At 44.7% G+C, this 19230-nt stretch overlaps 1 protein-coding gene across 2 annotated transcripts in view; it reads right to left on the reverse strand.

Annotated features, from left to right (window-relative positions):
- Positions 1-557: 557 nt before the first annotated feature.
- PHLDB3 (pleckstrin homology like domain family B member 3) overlaps positions 558-19230 on the reverse strand; it is a 167523-nt gene continuing 148850 nt past the window's right edge. The window contains exons 12-15 of one of the 2 annotated variants that reach the window (XM_068241968.1): positions 15207-15338; positions 13375-13558; positions 11119-11204; positions 558-9617 (exon numbers count right to left, since the gene is read on the reverse strand). In XM_068241968.1, the coding sequence (XP_068098069.1) occupies positions 9483-9617; positions 11119-11204; positions 13375-13558; positions 15207-15338 (537 nt within the window). In that variant the 3' untranslated portion in view covers positions 558-9482. Of the gene's footprint in view, positions 9618-11118; positions 11205-13374; positions 13559-15176; positions 15339-19230 lie in introns of both variants that reach the window. The other variant, XM_068241967.1, reaches the window with a different exon arrangement.

The raw sequence follows: 19230 nt of genomic DNA on the forward strand, positions 1-19230 counted from the left end.
TGGCACAGTGTTCCGACTTAAAGGGACACAAGTCAAACAAAAAAAATGAGTTTTACTCACCTGGGGCTCCCAATAGCCCGCTGCAGCTGTCCGGTGCCCTTGCTGTCTCCCTCCGATCCTCCTGGCCCCGCCGGCAGCCACTTCCTGTTTCGGTGACAGGAGCTGACAGGCTGTGGACGCGAGTGATTCTTTGCGTTCCTGGCCACAATAGTGCCATCTATGCTGCTATAGCATATATCATATGCCATATAGCAGCATAGAGGGTGCTAATGTGTCTGGGAACGCGAATAATCACTCGCGTCCCCAGCCTGTCAGCTCCTGTCACCGAAACAGGAAGTGGCTGCCAGCGGGGCCAGGAGGATCGGAGGGAGATGGCGAGGGCACCGGACAGCTGCAGGGGGCTATTGGAAGCCCTAGGTGAGTAAAACTCATTTTTTTTTGTTTGACTTAAGTGTCCATTTAAGAACAGATTCAGGTTAAGAACGAACCTACAGTCCCTATCTCCTTCGTTAACCTGGGACTACCTGTACATTATATTTCTGAGAAAGGAGACAAGATTTAAAGGGACAAGGCGTACAATGAAGATTTATTTATGTATAATAAATAACATACAAGAAAAATATATATATATAAGTGGCATTTCGTACAAACATCGATAGTTCCCCAACCCTTTCACCAGACACAAATCTTGCTAAATATACACAATCGGCGCTATGTGAGACGCATGGCGAAGGAAGGGTCACACGTACAACTTTTCACGCAATCACAGAAATATCTACAAGCTGGACATTCCCGGCTAAGGATGGTCAATGATGCAAATAATTGTGAGTTGGTGCAGGATTATGCAAATGCTGTATGCACATTTAGGCCTCCTTTCCACGAAACGTTGAGCTGTGTGCTCAGCAAGCAGTTACCAGGCAGCAGCAAGCAGTTACCAGGCAGCAGTGAGCAGTTACCAGGCAGAAGTGAGCAGTTGAGAGAGTTTGAGAGGCATTTCACTGCTTAACAGTTCGTGGAAAGGAGGCCTTATGGAGCTTGAAAATGGACCAATTGAATTTTACCTTAGCAGGATTTGATTGGTCCATTTTAAGCTGCATATACTTGCATACAAAATTTTGCACAATGCTGCATCAACTCAAAATTATTTGCATCTCAAATGACCATCCCTATTCTTGGCTACATTGTGGACATTCTTGGCAACATGAATTTTGGCTCAAACACTGATGTTTTAAGGTGGCCACACACGATACAATAAAATGATCCGATTTTACAGCAATTCGATAAAAACAATCGTATCTCCTGAAAAAATTGAAAGCTTTTTTTTTTTTTCATTCGACCGAAAAAAAACAGGAAATATGATCGGATTTTTCAATTTATATCGATCCAGAATGCCAGATATTTCTCTTCAATTTTTTTTTAAAGATTGTATGGTGTGTGTTACATTGTCAAATTATTAATATACACACCCTAGCAATTTTCTCAGAGTTTCCAATCAGTTTTATCATAATTGGGGAAAAATTGAACATAGGTTTGTGGTACATTGGTCAGATTTTTGAAATGTTACAATCAATTAAAAAAAAATGGTACTTATCCGTTAGCCGGGCGCATCCGGCAGGTGGCGCTAATTACTATTCCCCCTTCAGGCCGACATGGATAGTAGGGAAAGATGTAACTCTGGTGGAGTTTTGTCGCCACCTAGAGGATGCGCCCGGCTAACGGATAAGTACCAAAAAAATTATTGCAATTCTTGAATTGAACAGATAATTACAAAATTGTATGGTGTGTGGCCACCTTAAAGCAGACATGAATTTTGTATGTTGTGGCAAGTACAAGAAGGCGGATTAGGAAAATGGGAGATGCTGCCTACGGCAAACAAACTCCAGGTTTTACTTTTTCTTTGAGGGTAGGAACAAACTAGACAAACGCCAGCGTTGCAGAAAACGCACGTAATGCAAGTCAATTGGCCGCATGGAAAACCGCATAGGTTTGCGTTCTGCAATGTGCGTTTCTTAAAACGCAGGACTTGCTGCATATTTTTTTCAAAACGGATCTAAAACACACACAATGAATGTCAATGGTGACGCAGAGGTATTGCGTTTTAAGTGCGTTTTTTTTTTCTTTAAACAAGTTAGATTATGTATTTCTGCTTACTGTTGACTTCCTAGTGAGTAGCATAAAATGCATATCAAAAACGCAAATAAAACATACACTATATGCGAACTGCAAAAGCATTAAAATGCAGGCAAAATGCAAGGAAAATGCACGCGCGGAACAAAACCGCATTGAAAACACACAAACCCATATGCAGCAAAACGCTCACTTTCACACACTGCCTTGTGTTTTCCTACCCTGAGAGTTTAGCCTGGTACACACATTCAATTATGATTGGCCAATCACTAACCAATTTTACCACCACCATTTAGTATGAGGGTCAACAGACCTTGAAAACTATGATCAGATTGTGTAGATCAACCCTCGTACTACATGGAGGTGGTCAATGATTGGCCAATTATAATTGAAAGTGTGTACCAGGCTTTAGAGAATGGAAGAGGAGCTCTGATTGGTCAGTAAGAAAAGTTCTGCTTCATTTCCCTAAAGTTCAGCCTCTTAGGCCTGGTACACACATCACATTTTGATCGCCCAATGTTACCACTTCCACGTAGTATTAGAGCTTGCCTGCACCATCTGTCCACAGTATTCAAGGTCTATTGACCACCATACTACGTGGCATTGTAAAATGATTGGCCAATCAAAATTGGATGTGTGTGTGCCTTTAGGGTTTGTGAAATAGCTGTGCTGTTTACCACAAGGTGTCTGCAAATACCTCTAACCTATACACTAAATACTTGGCTGTACAGAGGGCGTCCGTCCCAGCTCTGGTGAGGACGGAACCGATTCGTGGAGATATTTCGGTCCGTACTAATTGGCCTTCAGACAGTTTGGCAATGTTATCCTTTTTTCAATCTGATGACGGACTATAGGGGGCGCTGTTGCTGGATAAAATTTGGCACAGCGTCAGCCCCACTTACATCAAAGTGTTGCACTAAGGCCTCCTTTCCACGAACTGTTGAGTTGTGAGCTCAGCAAGCAGTTACCAGGCAGAAGTGAGCAGTTGAGAGAGTTTGAGAGGCATTTCACTGCCTATTGAGAGTTCGTGGAAAGGAGGCCTAAGTCTGACACTTTGATCCCGGACGACCCCCGCCGATATGCCATGTAGTTTGAATATTAGGTGGGCACATTTGGGCCCAGCAGTAGGGGCCTCTTGGCTGGATCTAGTCCGGAAGGGCATCACCTTATTTGGATTAGAACCTCTGGCTCCACGATGTTCTGTGTAATTACACTGGTGTGCATACAATGGGGCGGAGCTACAGCAAGCGAACTGATGCAGGCTCCTCCCACTGACGCCAGGTCTGTACGAGGAGGGAGAGACCCTTCGGATCCCCACCATTGCAACACTCCCTGCATCAAAAAATTGGATTGGAAAAGGTTAAAGGGGCAGTACAGCCAAAAAACTAAACAATAGAAAAACCATACGTAAACATACAAATAGCTGGCCCAGAGTAAATGCAACATCATTCTTATTAATCCCACATAACTCTTACTTACAGGAGGTAAAAAATCTGATGGCTGTAAACCTCTTACAAACAGGTTTTTGAACTAGTCCATCATCCCATGTAGGGTTCTGTTTTGTTTTTCCCCAATGGTACCATTTATTTGGCAATGGTACAGTCCAGCGTCCAGAAGTGTGGCACTCAAGTAGACAGGCAAGCCACTAAGCCAGAATCTTTGCTGAAGTCTTTAGGTTTGAAAAGCATAAATTACAGCTTTACACCGACTATGTAAAGCTGCATACACACACGAGATAAAAGTATTTGGAAAACAAATGATCAATCTGCTGATCATCGTTATAAAAAGTTTGCAAGAGACCTCCAAAGAGAGTGACCCGATATTTCTCGGTCTTTCAAATCCATCCCGGCAGATCTGTTCTGTAGACAGAACGTTCAACAAAGTGTGTATGAGATTTTGGATTTGAGATCTGCAGATATTTGTGTATTTTTGTTGTGTGTACAGCGCAGGCATGAAGAAGAAATAAGATTACAAAGGCATTTCTCTGGTGTTTTGCATGAACTGATTGTTTGCCTGTGTACAGCATGGATGGAATATTCCATCATTCAAATCTTCCTGCAGCTGATTGGTTTTTGTTTTGTTTTCCAAAGCTTTATATCTGACGTGAGTACCCATCTTAAAGGAAACCAGAGACGAAAAAAAAGTATTCTTACATACCTGGGAGGTCGGTGAGGTGGGTGAGGTGGCCAATGGCCCCAAGGGGGCTGAGGGAAGTTCAAGGTATGTAGGAATACTCCCCCCCCCCACCCACCTTGAGTACACTTTAAAGTGACCTGAACTCTTGCACAGGACAGAAGGAAAACAGAGGAATGCACCCTGTATGTATTAAGAGAGTTTAGCCTGATTCTCCCTCATCTGTGACTAATCACAAGTTGTAATTTGATCAGTCAGCTGACTGCCCCAGCAGATAACACCTTGTGCTTTTAAATGAGCTTAATATGTCTGCTTCCATGAAAGCAGGAAGTAGACACCAGCAGATAAGCTCATTTGAAAGCACAAGGTGTTAATATGTCTGCTTCCATGAAAGCAGGAAGTAAACAAACTGTAGATTTATTGCAGAATTTGTATCAGTTGTAAAAAAGAAAATGTTTTTCTTTAAGGCTTATTATGCTGTTGCTTATCTTTTAGAACAGAGAGGAAGTTCTGAGTTTAGGTCTGTTTTATGCATGTTACGCATGTGGCATAATGAATGTGAAGCACACAAACGAATATGTTGTATAAAATGTATTACTGGCTGACTTGATCTGCTTTACACTGACCGTGTCAGTCCGTAATACACGTTGTACAAGCAGTGTGTGTGTGTGTGTTTATATGACAAGTTAGCTACCACAAACCCTACTTGTGTAACACATGCAGCACTTAGTTTGAGCAATTTGCATCATGTAATTGGCTGATATTACATAGCTGCACTGTAATCTCAGCACTACAATTGGTAGATGAGCATGCAGGAAAGAGCCCTGAAACAGTCTGATTGAGCAGCAAGCGGTTTCAGTGTCTTGCTGTGGGGACTGTCCATCTGAGGGAGCCACTGAACCCAGCCACCTGCATCGCTGAGGGAGAGGACATGCAGCTATGTAATATAAGCCTACTACGTGCTGCAAATTGCCCAGACTATGTGCTGCACGAGACGAGCGCAGCTTGTGTTATATATACACACACAATGCTTGTACAACATGCATTACTGACTGACACAGTCAGTGTAATGCGGATCAAGTCATCCAGTAATACAGATTATACAACAAACATATCCGCTATCATCCAATTTCCTTAAAGTATACCCGAGATGGTGAAATAAAAAGATTTTATACTCACCCGGGGCTTCCTCCAACCCCACGAGCACTGATGCGTCCCTTGCCATCCTCCTTAGTGCCTTCATTTGGCCGTAATCTGGCTCAGGCGTCTCAGGGACAGAATGGTGCAGAGATATCAGCAGAAGCTTGTCCTTCCATGCAAATCTCCACTGACTATGGAAGGGGAAACTAGCAAATGAAAGACACTAGTTGCGATGGTGTTTGACAGGCTGTCAGTTGCTAGTGTCTTTTATTTGCATACCTGGATTTTTCTACCATGGTGAGTGGAGATTTGTCTTCCCGTCCCTCATTGTGAGAGTAATGGGATCACTTTCAGTCTCCATACATGAACAATTTCCAACTCCTACACGGGTGGACAGATCCATTTTGCCAAAGCACTCTACACACGCTACATAAGAGCCATTTATGATATGAGCATATGATATGACAGAAGCCTCCTCGTAAGAACATTCTCCTGCTTCAGCAGTGCTACAGGAGGGGAACTGAAGTAAGAGGTATACAGAGGCTGCCATATTAATTTCCTTTTAATCAATACCAGTTGCCTGGCAGCCCTGCTGGTCTAGTTCTCTGCAGTAGTATCTGAATAACACCAGAAACAAGCATGCAGCTAGTCTTGTCAGATCTGACTTTAAAGTCTGAAACACCTGATCTGCTGCATGCTTGTTCAGGGGCTATGGCTAATAGTATTAGAGGCAGAGGATCAGCAGGGCTGCCAGGCAACTGGTATTGCTTAAAAGGAAATAAACATGGCAGCCTCCGTATACCTCTCACTTCAGTTCCCCTTTAAAGGGAACCAGAGGTGAGAGGTATAGTGTATGGAGGCTGCCATATTTATTTCCTTGTAACATCATCAATTTCCTCGCAACCCTGTTGATCTTCTGGCATAGGTAGTGTCTGCATCAGAACCCAGGAACAAGCATATGGCTAATCCAGTAAAACCTGATCTGCTGCATGCTTGTTCAGGGTCTATGGCGAAAAGTATTAGCCATGATCGGGACTGCCAGGCAACTGGCATTGTTTAAAAGGAAATAAATACAGCAGCCTCCATATCATTGGGTTCCCTTTAAAGGTGAACTGAATGAGAGTAAAATGGAGGCTGCAATATTTATCTACTTTTAAACAATACCAGTTGCCTGGCAGCCCTGCCGATCTATTTGGCTGCAGTAGCGTCTGAATCACACCAGAAACAAGCATGCAGCTAATCTTGTCAGATCTGACAATGTCAGAAACACCGGATCTGCTGCATGCTTGTTCAGGGGCTATGGTCAAAAGTATTAGAGGTAGAGGATCAGCAGGATAGCCAGGCAACTGGTATTACTTAAAAGTAAATAAATATGGCAGCCTCCACCTCTCTATCACTTCAGTTGCCCTTTAAGGCACTTTCACTGAATCGCAAGTTTATCTACATTGCATTTCTGGTGCTTATATGGCCACGGATTGGCAAAGAATTTGCCAGCGGTTTGTGACGGGCTTGTATTAGCTGTAGGTTCCCGACAATATGCTAAGTGCTTGTGCCACAAGTTCAGCCAAGATCAGAAAAGAAGTCATACAAGGCAACACTTATTTCTGCACAACTCCTTCCAGATGACAAATAGAACCCACATTCCGTCAGTTTTCCATTACACTATATGCATTTAAAGAGGCCCTGTAGTGACATAGCAGAAAGCAGTCAATTCAGGACACTTTTAGGGCTCAGACACACTATAAAAGTAAAAATCGCCATCATTGCATACGTGATCACACGATTTTTACCACGATTTTAATGCAAGTGAATGGGAATGATTTTTAAAAAGCTCTCAGACATCGCTAATCAATCGCAAACGCTCAGAAAAGTGCTTATAGTGTGGCTGAGCCCTACAGTAATTACCCTGGTTTCATCGTAAAGGTCAACTGTGGGGAGGCTGCCATGTTTTTTTTTTTTGTTTTTTTTTTGCAATACCAGTTGCCTGGCTATCCTGCTGATCCTCTGCCTCTTATACTTTTAGCCATAGCCCCTGAACAAGCATGCAGCAGATCAGGTGTTTCCGACATTAATGTTGGAACTGACAAGATTAGCTGCATGCTTGTTTCTGGTGTTATTCAGACACTACCGCAGCCAAATAGACCAGCAGGGCTGCCAGGCAACTGGTATTGCACAAAAGGAAAAAAAACATGGCAGCCTCCCTACACAGTTGTCCTTTAACTTCCTACATCTACATATTGCTCTTTAATAGAATACAATTTAACGGATTTGGGCACAAATGTTTGGTTAAAAAAAAGTTTTTTTGTACAAAAAAATCAGCATAATTGTTATATATTCCCATCTCCTCCTCCTTGACCTACAGCTGCCTGCTCATTCTCATAAAGTCGGAAGACCTCCCCCATAATCCCACAGGCATGTGGAGGCAAAGGAAGATAAAGCAGTAATCCCTTCTTTTTGAAAGACTGTCATTGGTTGTCAGTGTCAGGTCGCATTCACAGTGGGACTTGCGGAGCTGCGTTAAAGTCTTATAACGCAGTTTACTGCACTGATAACCCAATGGGTCGTTCACAGGGCGACATTATCATTGCATTAAAAACGTTGCAATGTGGTAACTCACTATTTACAGTGCGTTACCACTAGACGCAGACACGTTGCGACATTAACGTCGCATTAAACCGCAACGTCCCACTGTGAATATGCCCTTAGCAATGGCTAATAAGATGCAAATAATTCTGAGTTCATACAGGATTATACAAATTCATGCAGCCTAAGGCCTCTTTTCCACGAACCGCTGATAGGCAGTGAAATGCCTCTCAAACGCGCTCAACTGCTCACTGCTGCCTGGTAACTGCTCGCTGCTGCCTGGTAACTGCTCGCTGCTGCCTGGTAACGTCTTACTGCTGCCTGGTAACGTCTTACTGCTGCCTGGTAACTGCTTGCTGAGCACACAGTTCAACTGCCCGTGGAAAAGAGGCCTAAATTGAGTATAATAATGCCACTTTACCACTTCCACATTAGTGTTCCAGCTATGCTGCCACGCCCCTCTGATATAATCCAACGAGAGAGGGCGAGGCAAGGAATGGATTGTTTTATGGTAATCTACTGTAATCGGTAATCCACCCATATATGAGGCACTGCATGGCTGACATCAGCTCCGATACACAAACCCTATAAGCATTGGGCATCTCCTGTAACTTAAACCCAAAATATCGTATATTTTTCATTTCAGTATTATTTACATTAATAACCAAGTTCAAAAAGTGACTAATTTACATCAATATTAGAGTATATTCACTAGCACATCATTGCTGCTGTTCTTGCGTTCTATGGTTATTTGTCCCCTGGGTCATGAAAACCATATGCTGGATATTGCCTGGACTAATTTACGTAATTGTTATAAAAAAAGGGCACCTTTGTAATTCCATTGTAGTTAAAAATCCTTGTTGCAGAGGCAAAAACAGGCGTAAATCACTTTTTTTTTACACTGCCGTCCATTCAGCCATTACAGTCCATTGCAAAGGCAGCCATTTTGTGCCACGATGATACCACAGTTTCCCAGGCAACCCCTCATCCTCGTTTCTAAAATGGCCGCTTTAAGAGCAGAAACATGGCCAATCCGCTCTGACGTCTCACAAGGCTTTCCTGGAAACCATATTTACATTAACATAATAATATCACAGAGATTAGCATAATATATCGCTCCCCGTAGCAGTGGTATCTCACAAAGTTCGTCAACGTCCATTGTCTGTTATTAGAGACGGCTGCGCTACAAAGCTCTTTGGTATATTCACATACTGTATATTCCTGAGGAAAATTATATATTGCAATAAATGAATCCGCTTCTTGGAAGCATGGAGTTAATGGTTTGGTTTTTTTTGTTCACGAGGGAATTTCACATATTTTCTGTCATGTGTTTAGATGAGATGCTCTTTCTTCATGTTCTTCCCTTTTGTCAGGCACGTTTCTCCCACAAGTTCCTCCTTTCACAAGCCAGTCTGTGTTTCAAGCTTCTGTCTTCCTCTATTTCCTTCCCAGACTCCTTTGCAGCACTCCGAGCTTCTTGGCAGCGATGACAAAAGGCCTCAGTAGCGCTGGTTCTCTTCAGCGGCGGTCACCATGACGTCCATCCAGATCCTCATGGCCTCCGGGGTTGGGGCGACCATGCAGAAGAGGCGCTCAAAGGTCTTCAGACAGAATGTCAGCTTGGGGTGCGGACTCTGAGGGAGAAGACAAAAAACAATAACCTCACTTCACATAAGAGATGCGAAATGTCAAATTCCTGCATGCCAATATACATATATTACAGGGATTCTGGGTAAAAGACCGATTCCAGACACACTGCTAGATAACTGCCTCATGCCAATATACATATATTACAGGGATTCTGGGTAAAAGACCGATTCCAGACACACTACTAGATAACTGCCTCAGACAGGCCACATAAGGCACAATACAATTAGCTGACTGCTATTGTGAAAAACCCTTACCAGCAGGAATGAGCAGTATGTGTTAATAGGTCTTCTAAAGGTGGACATTAATACAATTTCGCATCCAATGCATAATTTCCGATCAACGTGGAAATCAATTGGAAACGATTGATTGTGCCCAATAACGGAAAAATTCATGCTAACCAGTCTGCTCAGATCAATGGGATAGATACGAAAAACATATAGATTCCTTAATCTGCTCGAATTGGTTAGCAGGAATTCAGTAATTAATGGGATATGACCAATCGTTTCCAATTGGAAAAGATCAATTGGCCACGGGATTGTTTTGTTAATGGCCACCTTAAGGGTGCCCATACATTACTTAATTTTGTTTGCCAATCAACCATTGTATCAGAGGAAAATACGTGGTGCAACATGGCTGCCCGGTCGATCTTTTGCCAAAACCAGTTGAGAAGATCTTTCAGGCATAGTGTCTCATCCCGGCCAGTCCCCTCCCCCAGCAAAGTATAAAGTGTCCCTCCGTGCCTGTGCGCCGTGTTGAAAGCTCACCTGTCATACCTCTGCAAATCCTGGTCTCCTCCAGTGTCTAGCGTGACAACGAGCGCCTGTAACATGTGAGAGCAGAGCATGGAGCGATGTCCCTACAAGCACCAGTGTCACGTGGTACAGACGCTCGTGGTGGAGAAGGCTAGGATTTGCAACGGCAGACAGGTGAGCCTTTCAGCAGTAGTGGAATGCAGAGTCCTTTCTAGCATGACTTCTCCGGACACTGCACGGAACATGGACATGTCTGCTATGGTCTCCCTTACTGTTTGTGTGATGGACACAACGGATCTACATCAAATACGTGGTGATTTTCCCCATGACCTAAAGCAGTTCAGTTAAAACAAGTTCTGTGTCTGGGACCTGTGCTTCCCCTGACATCAGGGGGCGCTCATGAGTCCCCAAAGAGCCCGGGAGAACATGTGTGGTTGGAGTTCGGCTTTAAACCCAAATTCTTGACATATAACAAAACTCAAGTTAGCACATTAAAGCAAGTATGTCAAACCGGGCCTATGAGGGCCGAGGTCCTCACACATTTTTGATACAGCTCAAATGAATTGATAGGTCTTAATGAGGAAAGGTGTAGTCCATCAGGTAGAACAGATTCCTCTCTTTCTCAGTCCATTCTAAATACTGGCATGGATCTGGCCCTCCAGGCCTGGAGTTCCACACGTGCATTAAACTAACAGTAATTAAACTACTATTCTTCTAGTCGTCAGTTACTCACCTTGAACGCACTCCTCAGATGGTCGTAGTAAACTTCCTCTATGGCCTGGAAGTAGATGACTCCCTTCAGCTTCTGCTCCTCCTTATCTGCAGAGAGCAACACAGAAACAGGTTATTTATAATACAGCATAGAACAGTTCATTCACCTGTGGAATTTCAACACGTTCAGTCCACGATTCATAAAGTCAGAAGGACTTGCTACACATAACCTGCTCGTGGGGGAAGGGGGTTAAGGGGGTCACATGACTCCATGAGCACAGGTTCTTCTAAAGCCAGCACTGAATGGAGCAACCGATAGTAGGAAGACTCCCTTCACTGCTGTATATCAGGAGGATACAGAGTCCATAAGATGACCAGCACAACGTTTCAGAACTCCTGTCCTGAGGTGAGAGGAACGTGGAGGCTGAATAATCTCCCGCCTGGTGGTGCCTTCATTAATCAGGCCCAAAGAGAATAAAGGTACCGACAGACTTCATTTGGCTGAAACAAGCAATATTGCTGGTCTCTGCTGACCACCTAATGGATGAACAATTGTCCTCACTGCTTGATGACCATTCTTGGGTGGATATTTCCTGTCCTGGAATCAGGAAGTTTTGCATTACCGTGGTGACCCAATGACTGAACAGAGATAAGCAATCCACCACTGTGGTAGGTTGTAGACTGACACCGTCTATGGGCTTGTCTGCATTAGGGTAAGTTAAATGGACTATAGGGGTCCCAAGCACACCTTCTGCTGATTTGAGGTAGCCATACAATTTATTTTCCTTTTTTTTTTAGATTTCATAATAAATAAATGCTATTTATTTAATGTATTGTTTGAAAAATCAGACCAACAGGACATACACTATTCTTTTTTTTCCTAAAAATTGTAGCAGAATTTTCCACCATGGCCAATAGTTCAAAAGACTGAAAATTCAGGAAATTTGATTTCCTGAAGATGTATGGCTATGGGGAGAGAGGAGCAGGAAGAGGAAGTATGAGGGGTTGCAGAGGGAGCAGTACCTGCATAGTAGGCAATGTATGGCTATGGGGAGAAAGATGAGCAGGAAGAGGAAGTATGAGGAGATGCAGAGAGAGCAGTACCTGCATAATAGGCCATGTATGGCTATGGCAATAGAGATGAACAGGAAGAGGAAGTATGAGAAGATGCAGAGACAGCAGTACCTGCATAATAATCTATGTATAATGTATGGCTATGAGGAGAGAGATGAGCAGGAAGAGGAGGTATGAGGAGATGCAGAGAGAGCAGTACCTGCATAATAGGCCATGTATGGCTATGGCAATAGAGATGAACAGGAAGAGGAAGTATGAGAAGATGCAGAGACAGCAGTACCTGCATAATAATCTATGTATAATGTATGGCTATGAGGAGAGAGATGAGCAGGAAGAGGAGGTATGAGGAGATGCAGAGAGAGCAGTACCTGCATAATAGGCCATGTATGGCTATGGCAATAGAGATGAGCAGGAAGAGGAAGTATGAGAAGATGCAGAGACAGCAGTACCTGCATAATAATCTATGTATGGCTATGAGGAGAGAGATGAGCAGGAAGAGGAGGTATGAGGAGATGCAGGGAGAGCAGTACCTGCATAATAGGCCATGTATGGCTATGGCAATAGAGATGAGCAGGAAGAGGAAGTATGAGAAGATGCAGAGACAGCAGTACCTGCATAATAATCTATGTATGGCTATGGGGAGAGAGAGGAGCAGGAAGAGGAAGTATGAGGAGAGAGCAGTACCTGCATAATAGGTAGTGTATGGCTATAGTGGGAGAGAGGAGCAGGAAGAGGAAGTATGAGGAGATGTAGAGAGGGCAGTACCTGCATAATAGGCTATGTATGGCTATGAGGGGAGCGATGAGCAGGAAGAGGAAGTATGAGAAGTAAAGATGCAGGAAGAGGAAGTATGAGGAGATGAAGAGACAGCAGCAGTACCTGCATAATAGGCTATGTATGGCTATGGCGAGAGAGAGAGGAGCAGGAAGAGGAAGTATGAGGAGATGTAGAGAGGGCAGTACCTGCATAATAGGCTATGTATGGCTATGACGGGAGCGATGAGCAGGAAGAGGAAGTATGAGAAGTAAAGATGCAGGAAGAGGAAGTATGAGGAGATGGACAGCAGCAGTACCTGCATAATAGGCTATGTATGGCTATGGCGAGAGAGAGAGGAGCAGGAAGAGGAAGTATAAGGAGATGTAGAGAGGGCAGGGGAGAGATGAGCAGGAAGAGGAAGTATGAGGAGATGCAGAGGGAGCAGTACCTGCATAATAGGCCAGCCTCCTCTTCTGTCGATCAAACACAAACCAGCGCTTCTTCCACGTCTTTATCCGGCCGCCCATCTTCACCAGGTACCCCTTGCAGCACACGGCGTTGACCCTCACATGAGGACACGTCTCCACGCTGTGCCCCGACCCTTCCAGGTATGAACGCAAATCAAACGGCGGCTGCGGAGAGACACAGACAGCAACATTATCACAAACATAGTCATGACCTACATCCAGACACCTAACCCTGCATTAGAAATAACTCAACAACCTGATTAAACATTAAACATCTAAAACTGATTTCTAAAATACTGTCCTTAAAGTGGGAGCAAACTCCATATTAACTGAAAAATCTCATAAAAGATTATCCAATGAGAAATTATTTTTTAGCTTGCCAATCCTGTTTTTAGGATTCACTGTCAGATTTAGGAGAAATGTAATATGAAAAAAAGAAAATATTTTTATTCTGGTTTCCATCTTTAGTATTGTTCTGTGATGCCACATGTGACATCACTTCTGCCCTTTTTTCTTCTTCAATCCAGCTCAGTGTTAATTTTCCCTTGCTACTGTCATAGCTTACGCTCCCTCCCACAGCACATTTCACCTAGACCAGGGCTTTTCAACCCTGTCCTCAAGTACCACCAACAGTGCATGTTTTGTGGAAATCCACAGAGGTAGTTAAAGAGACTCTGAAGTAAGAATAAATCTCGCTTCAGAGCTCATACTTAGCAGGGGCATGTGTGCCCCTGCTAAACAGGGGTCCCTTCACCCCCAAACCCACCCCTCCAAGACTTGGTCGTAGTCTTGGTCGTAAATCTTCCCTTCCTGGAGGCAGGGCTAACGGCTGCAGCCCTGCCTCCAGTCGCATCTATCAGACGCGCATCGCCGCCTCTCCCCCGCCCCTCTCAGTGAAGGAAGACTGAGAGGGGCGGGGGAGAGGCGGAGATACGCGGCTGACAGACGCGCGTGGGGCAGGGCTGCAGCCGTTAGCCCTGCCCCAACCAGAAAGAGGGGATGCACTGCACGGAGGGGGATTTGGGGGTGAAGGGACCCCCGTTAAGCTGCGGGATAGCGGCGGTTTAGCAGGGGCACACATGCCCCTGCTATCTATGAGCTCTGAAGCGAGATTTATTCTCGCTTCAGACTCTCTTTAATCAGCTCTGCTGAGACACTAATTACCTCACCTGTGCATGTTTGTGGTTTCCTGCAAAACATGTACTGTTGGTGGTACTTGAGGACAGGGTTGAAAACCCCTGACCTAGACAACAGGCATTCATCACTATGTGAAGAACACAACATTCCTGCATGCCATCCATCAAACAAAAATCAATCAAGCTCCGGTCTCCTCTGGGGTCCCGCTGGATTGCCGACCCCCAATGGGTCAGTGTCTTCTGTGCATGAATGGGCGAGCACATGTGTGTGTATGCGCTCATGTCATCAGGAGTGGACGCACAGCTGCGTATGCGCAGAAGACTCCGAGCCATCGGGGGTCGGCAATCCGAAGAGGCTGCCAGCCGGAGCCCGGAGAGGACTGGAGCTGTGGCGAGGGACACAAATGACTACCAGAGGCTGGAAGAAGCCCCGGGTAATAAATCTAGATGGATGTAATTGCTCACCTCAGATGTCCTTTAAGGCAGGTTAATTCTATACAATTACTACTTGAGAAACTACAAGCAGCGCCTGAACCAGAGAATGGACCCCCCAAGCCTGGCATGCACTTGCTTGCACTGCATCTAAATAAGGTAGGATTTACATATAACACTTCCTAAAACAAATGGTAATACTTGGTCTACTTTACCACTGAGAGTTGCGTTGGCGTTGAACTCACAGGCTCGGCAGCCACAGGCTCCGGCACGACTGGCGGCACCATGGGTGGGGCAGGTGGAGAAGCTTCTTCCTTACCACGGCTTTGCTCGATCTCCAGACGTTTGGTCATGTCTTTAACTGCCCTCTTCTCCTCCTGCACATAAAAGCATGAGAAACAATGACGTGTGAGGAGCAGACAGGACTCCGGTATGAGGGGGTCTATAGCATACTCTGGAAACAGAGCGGATATATGAGAAGTAATGACGTGTGAGGAGCAGACAGGACTCCGGTATGAGATGAGGAGCAGACAGGACTCCGGTATGAGGAGGTCTATAGCATTCTCAGGAAACAGAGCGACTATATGAGGAGTAATGAAGTATGAGGAGCAGACAGGACTCCACTATGAGGGGGTCTATAGCATTCTCAGGAAACAGAGCAGATATATGAGAAGTAATGACGTGTGAGGAGCAGACAGGACTCCAGTATGAGGAGGTCTATAGCATTCTCAGGAAACAGAGCGACTATATAAGAAGTAATGAAGTATGAGGAGCAGACAGGACTCCAGTATGAGGAGGTCTATAGCATTCTCAGGAAACAGAGCGGATATATGAGAAGTAATGACGTGTGAGGAGCAGACAGGACTCTAGTATGAGGAGGTCTATAGCATTCTCAGGAAACAGAGCGGATATATGAGAAGTAATGAAGTATGAGGAGCAGACAGGACTCCGGTATGAGGAGGTCTATAGCATTCTCAGGAAACAGAGCGGATATATGAGAAGTAATGACGTGTGAGGAGCAGACAGGACTCCAGTATGAGGAGGTCTATAGCATTCTCAGGAAACAGAGCGGATATATGAGAAGTAATGACGTGTGAGGAGCAGACAGGACTCCAGTATGAGGAGGTCTATAGCATTCTCAGGAAACAGAGCGACTATATAAGAAGTAATGAAGTATGAGGAGCAGACAGGACTCTAGTATGAGGAGGTCTATAGCATTCTCAGGAAACAGAGCGGATATATGAGAAGTAATGACGTGTGAGGAGCAGACAGGACTCCAGTATGAGGAGGTCTATAGCATTCTCAGGAAACAGAGCGGATATATGAGAAGTAATGAAGTATGAGGAGCAGACAGGACTCCGGTATGAGGAGGTCTATAGCATTCTCAGGAAACAGAGCGGACATATGAGAAGTAATGACGTGTGAGGAGCAGACAGGACTCCGGTATGAGGAGGTCCATAGCATTCTCAGCAAACAGAGCGGATATATGGGAAGTAATGACGTGTGAGGAGCAGACAGGACTCCAGTATGAGGAGGTCTATAGCATTCTCAGGAAACAGAGCGGATATATGAGAAGTAATGACGTGTGAGGAGCAAACAGGACTCCAGTATGAGGAGGTCTATAGCATTCTCAGGAAACAGAGCGGATATATGAGAAGTAATGACGTGTGAGGAGCAGACAGGACTCCAGTATGAGGAGGTCTATAGCATTCTCAGCAAACAGAGCGGATATATGGGAAGTAATGACGTGTGAGGAGCAGACAGGACTCCAGTATGAGGAGGTCTATAGCATTCTCAGGAAACAGGGCGGATATATGAGGGGTAATGACGTGTGAGGAGCAGACAGGACTCCAGTATGAGGAGGTCTATAGTATTCTCAGGAAACAGAGCGGATATATGAGGGGTAATGAAGTGTGAGGAGCAGACAGGACTCCAGTATGAGGAGGTGTATAGCATTCTCAGGAAACAGAGCGGATATATGAGGGGTAATGAAGTGTGAGGAGCAGACAGGACTCCAGTATGAGGAGGTCTATAGCATTCTCAGGAAACAGAGCGGATATATGAGAAGTAATGAAGTGTGAGGAGCAGACAGGACTCCAGTATGAGGAGGTCTATAGCATTCCCAGGAAACAGAGCGGATATATGAGGGGTAATGAAGTGTGAGGAGCAGACAGGACTCCAGTATGAGGAGGTCTATAGCATTCTCAGGAAACAGAGCAGATATATGAGAAGTAATGACGTGTGAGGAGCAGACAGGACTCCAGTATGAGGAGGTCTATAGCATTCTCAGGAAACAGAGCGGAGATATGAGCAGTAATGAAGTATAAGGAGCAGACAGGACTCCGGTATGATTCTATAGCATTCTCAGGAAACAGAGCGGATATATGAGAAGTAATGAAGTATGAGGAGCAGACAGGACTCCAGTATGAGGAGGTCTATAGCATTCTCAGGAAACAGGGCGGATATATGAGAAGTAATGACGTGTGAGGAGCAGACAGGACTCCAGTATGAGGAGGTCTATAGCATTCTCAGGAAACAGAGCGGATATATGAGAAGTAATGACGTGTGAGGAGCAGACAGGACTCCAGTATGAGGAGGTCTATAGCATTCTCAGGAAACAGAGCGGATATATGAGAAGTAATGACGTGTGAGGAGCAGACAGGACTCCAGTATGAGGAGGTCTATAGCATTCTCAGGAAACAGGGCGGATATATGAGAAGTAATGACGTGTGAGGAGCAGACAGGACTCCAGTATGAGGAGGTCTATAGCATTCTCAGGAAACAGAGCGGATATATGAGAAGTAATGACGTGTGAGGAGCAGACAGGACTCCAGTATGAGGAAGTCTATAGCATTCCCAGGAAACAGAGCGGATATATGAGAAGTAATGAAGTATGAGGAGCAGACAGGACTCCAGTATGAGGAGGTCTATAGCATTCTCAGGAAACAGAGCAGATATATGAGAAGTGATGAAGTATGAGGAGCAGACAGGACTCCAGTAGGAGGAGGTCTATAGCATTCTCAGGAAACAGGGAGGATATATGAGAAGTAATGACATGTGAGGAGCAGACAGGACTCCAGTATGAGGAGGTGTATAGCATTCTCAGGCAACAGAGCGAATATATGAGAAGTAATGAAGTATGAGGAGCAGACAGGACCCCAGTATGAGGAGGTCTATAGCATTCTCAGGAAACAGAGCAGATATTAGAAGTAATGAAGTGTGAGGAGCAGACAGGACTCCAGTATGAGGAGGTCTATAGCATTCTCAGGAAACAGAGCGGATATATGAGAAGTAATGAAGTATAAGGAGCAGACAGGACTCCGGTATGAGGAGGTCTATAGCATTCCCAGGAAACAGGGAGGATATATGAGAAGTAATGACGTGTGAGGAGCAGATAGGACTCCAGTATGAGGAGGTCTATAGCATTCTCAGGAAACAGAGTGGATATATGAGAAGTAATGAAGTATAAGGAGCAGACAGGACTCCGGTATGAGGAGGTCTATAGCATTCCCAGGAAACAGAGCGGATATATGAGAAGTAATGAAGTATGAGGAGCAGACAGGACTCCAGTATGAGGAGGTCTATAGCATTCCCAGGAAACAGAGCGGATATATGAGAAGTAATGAAGTATGAGGAGCAGACAGGACTCCAGTATGAGGAGGTCTATAGCATTCTCAGGAAACAGAGTGGATATATGAGAAGTAATGAAGTATAAGGAGCAGACAGGACTCCGGTATGAGGAGGTCTATAGCATTCCCAGGAAACAGGGAGGATATATGAGAAGTAATGACGTGTGAGGAGCAGACAGGACTCCAGTATGAGGAGGTCTATAGCATTCTCAGGAAACAGAGTGGATATATGAGAAGTAATGAAGTGTGAGGAGCAGACAGGACTCCAGTATGAGGAGGTCTATAGCATTCTCAGGAAACAGGGCGGATATATGAGAAGTAATGACGTGTGAGGAGCAGACAGGACTCCAGTATGAGGAGGTCTATAGCATTCTCAGGAAACAGAGCGACTATATAAGAAGTAATGAAGTATGAGGAGCAGACAGGACTCCAGTATGAGGAGGTCTATAGCATTCTCAGGAAACAGAGTGGATATATGAGAAGTAATGAAGTGTGAGGAGCAGACAGGACTCCAGTATGAGGAGGTCTATAGCATTCTCAGGAAACAGAGCGGATATATGAGAAGTAATGAAGTATGAGGAGCAGACAGGACCCCAGTATGAGGAGGTCTATAGCATTCTCAGGAAACAGAGCAGATATA

The sequence above is a fragment of the Hyperolius riggenbachi genome, chromosome 6 (genome assembly GCF_040937935.1).
Source record: "Hyperolius riggenbachi isolate aHypRig1 chromosome 6, aHypRig1.pri, whole genome shotgun sequence".
Lineage (NCBI taxonomy): Eukaryota > Metazoa > Chordata > Amphibia > Anura > Hyperoliidae > Hyperolius > Hyperolius riggenbachi.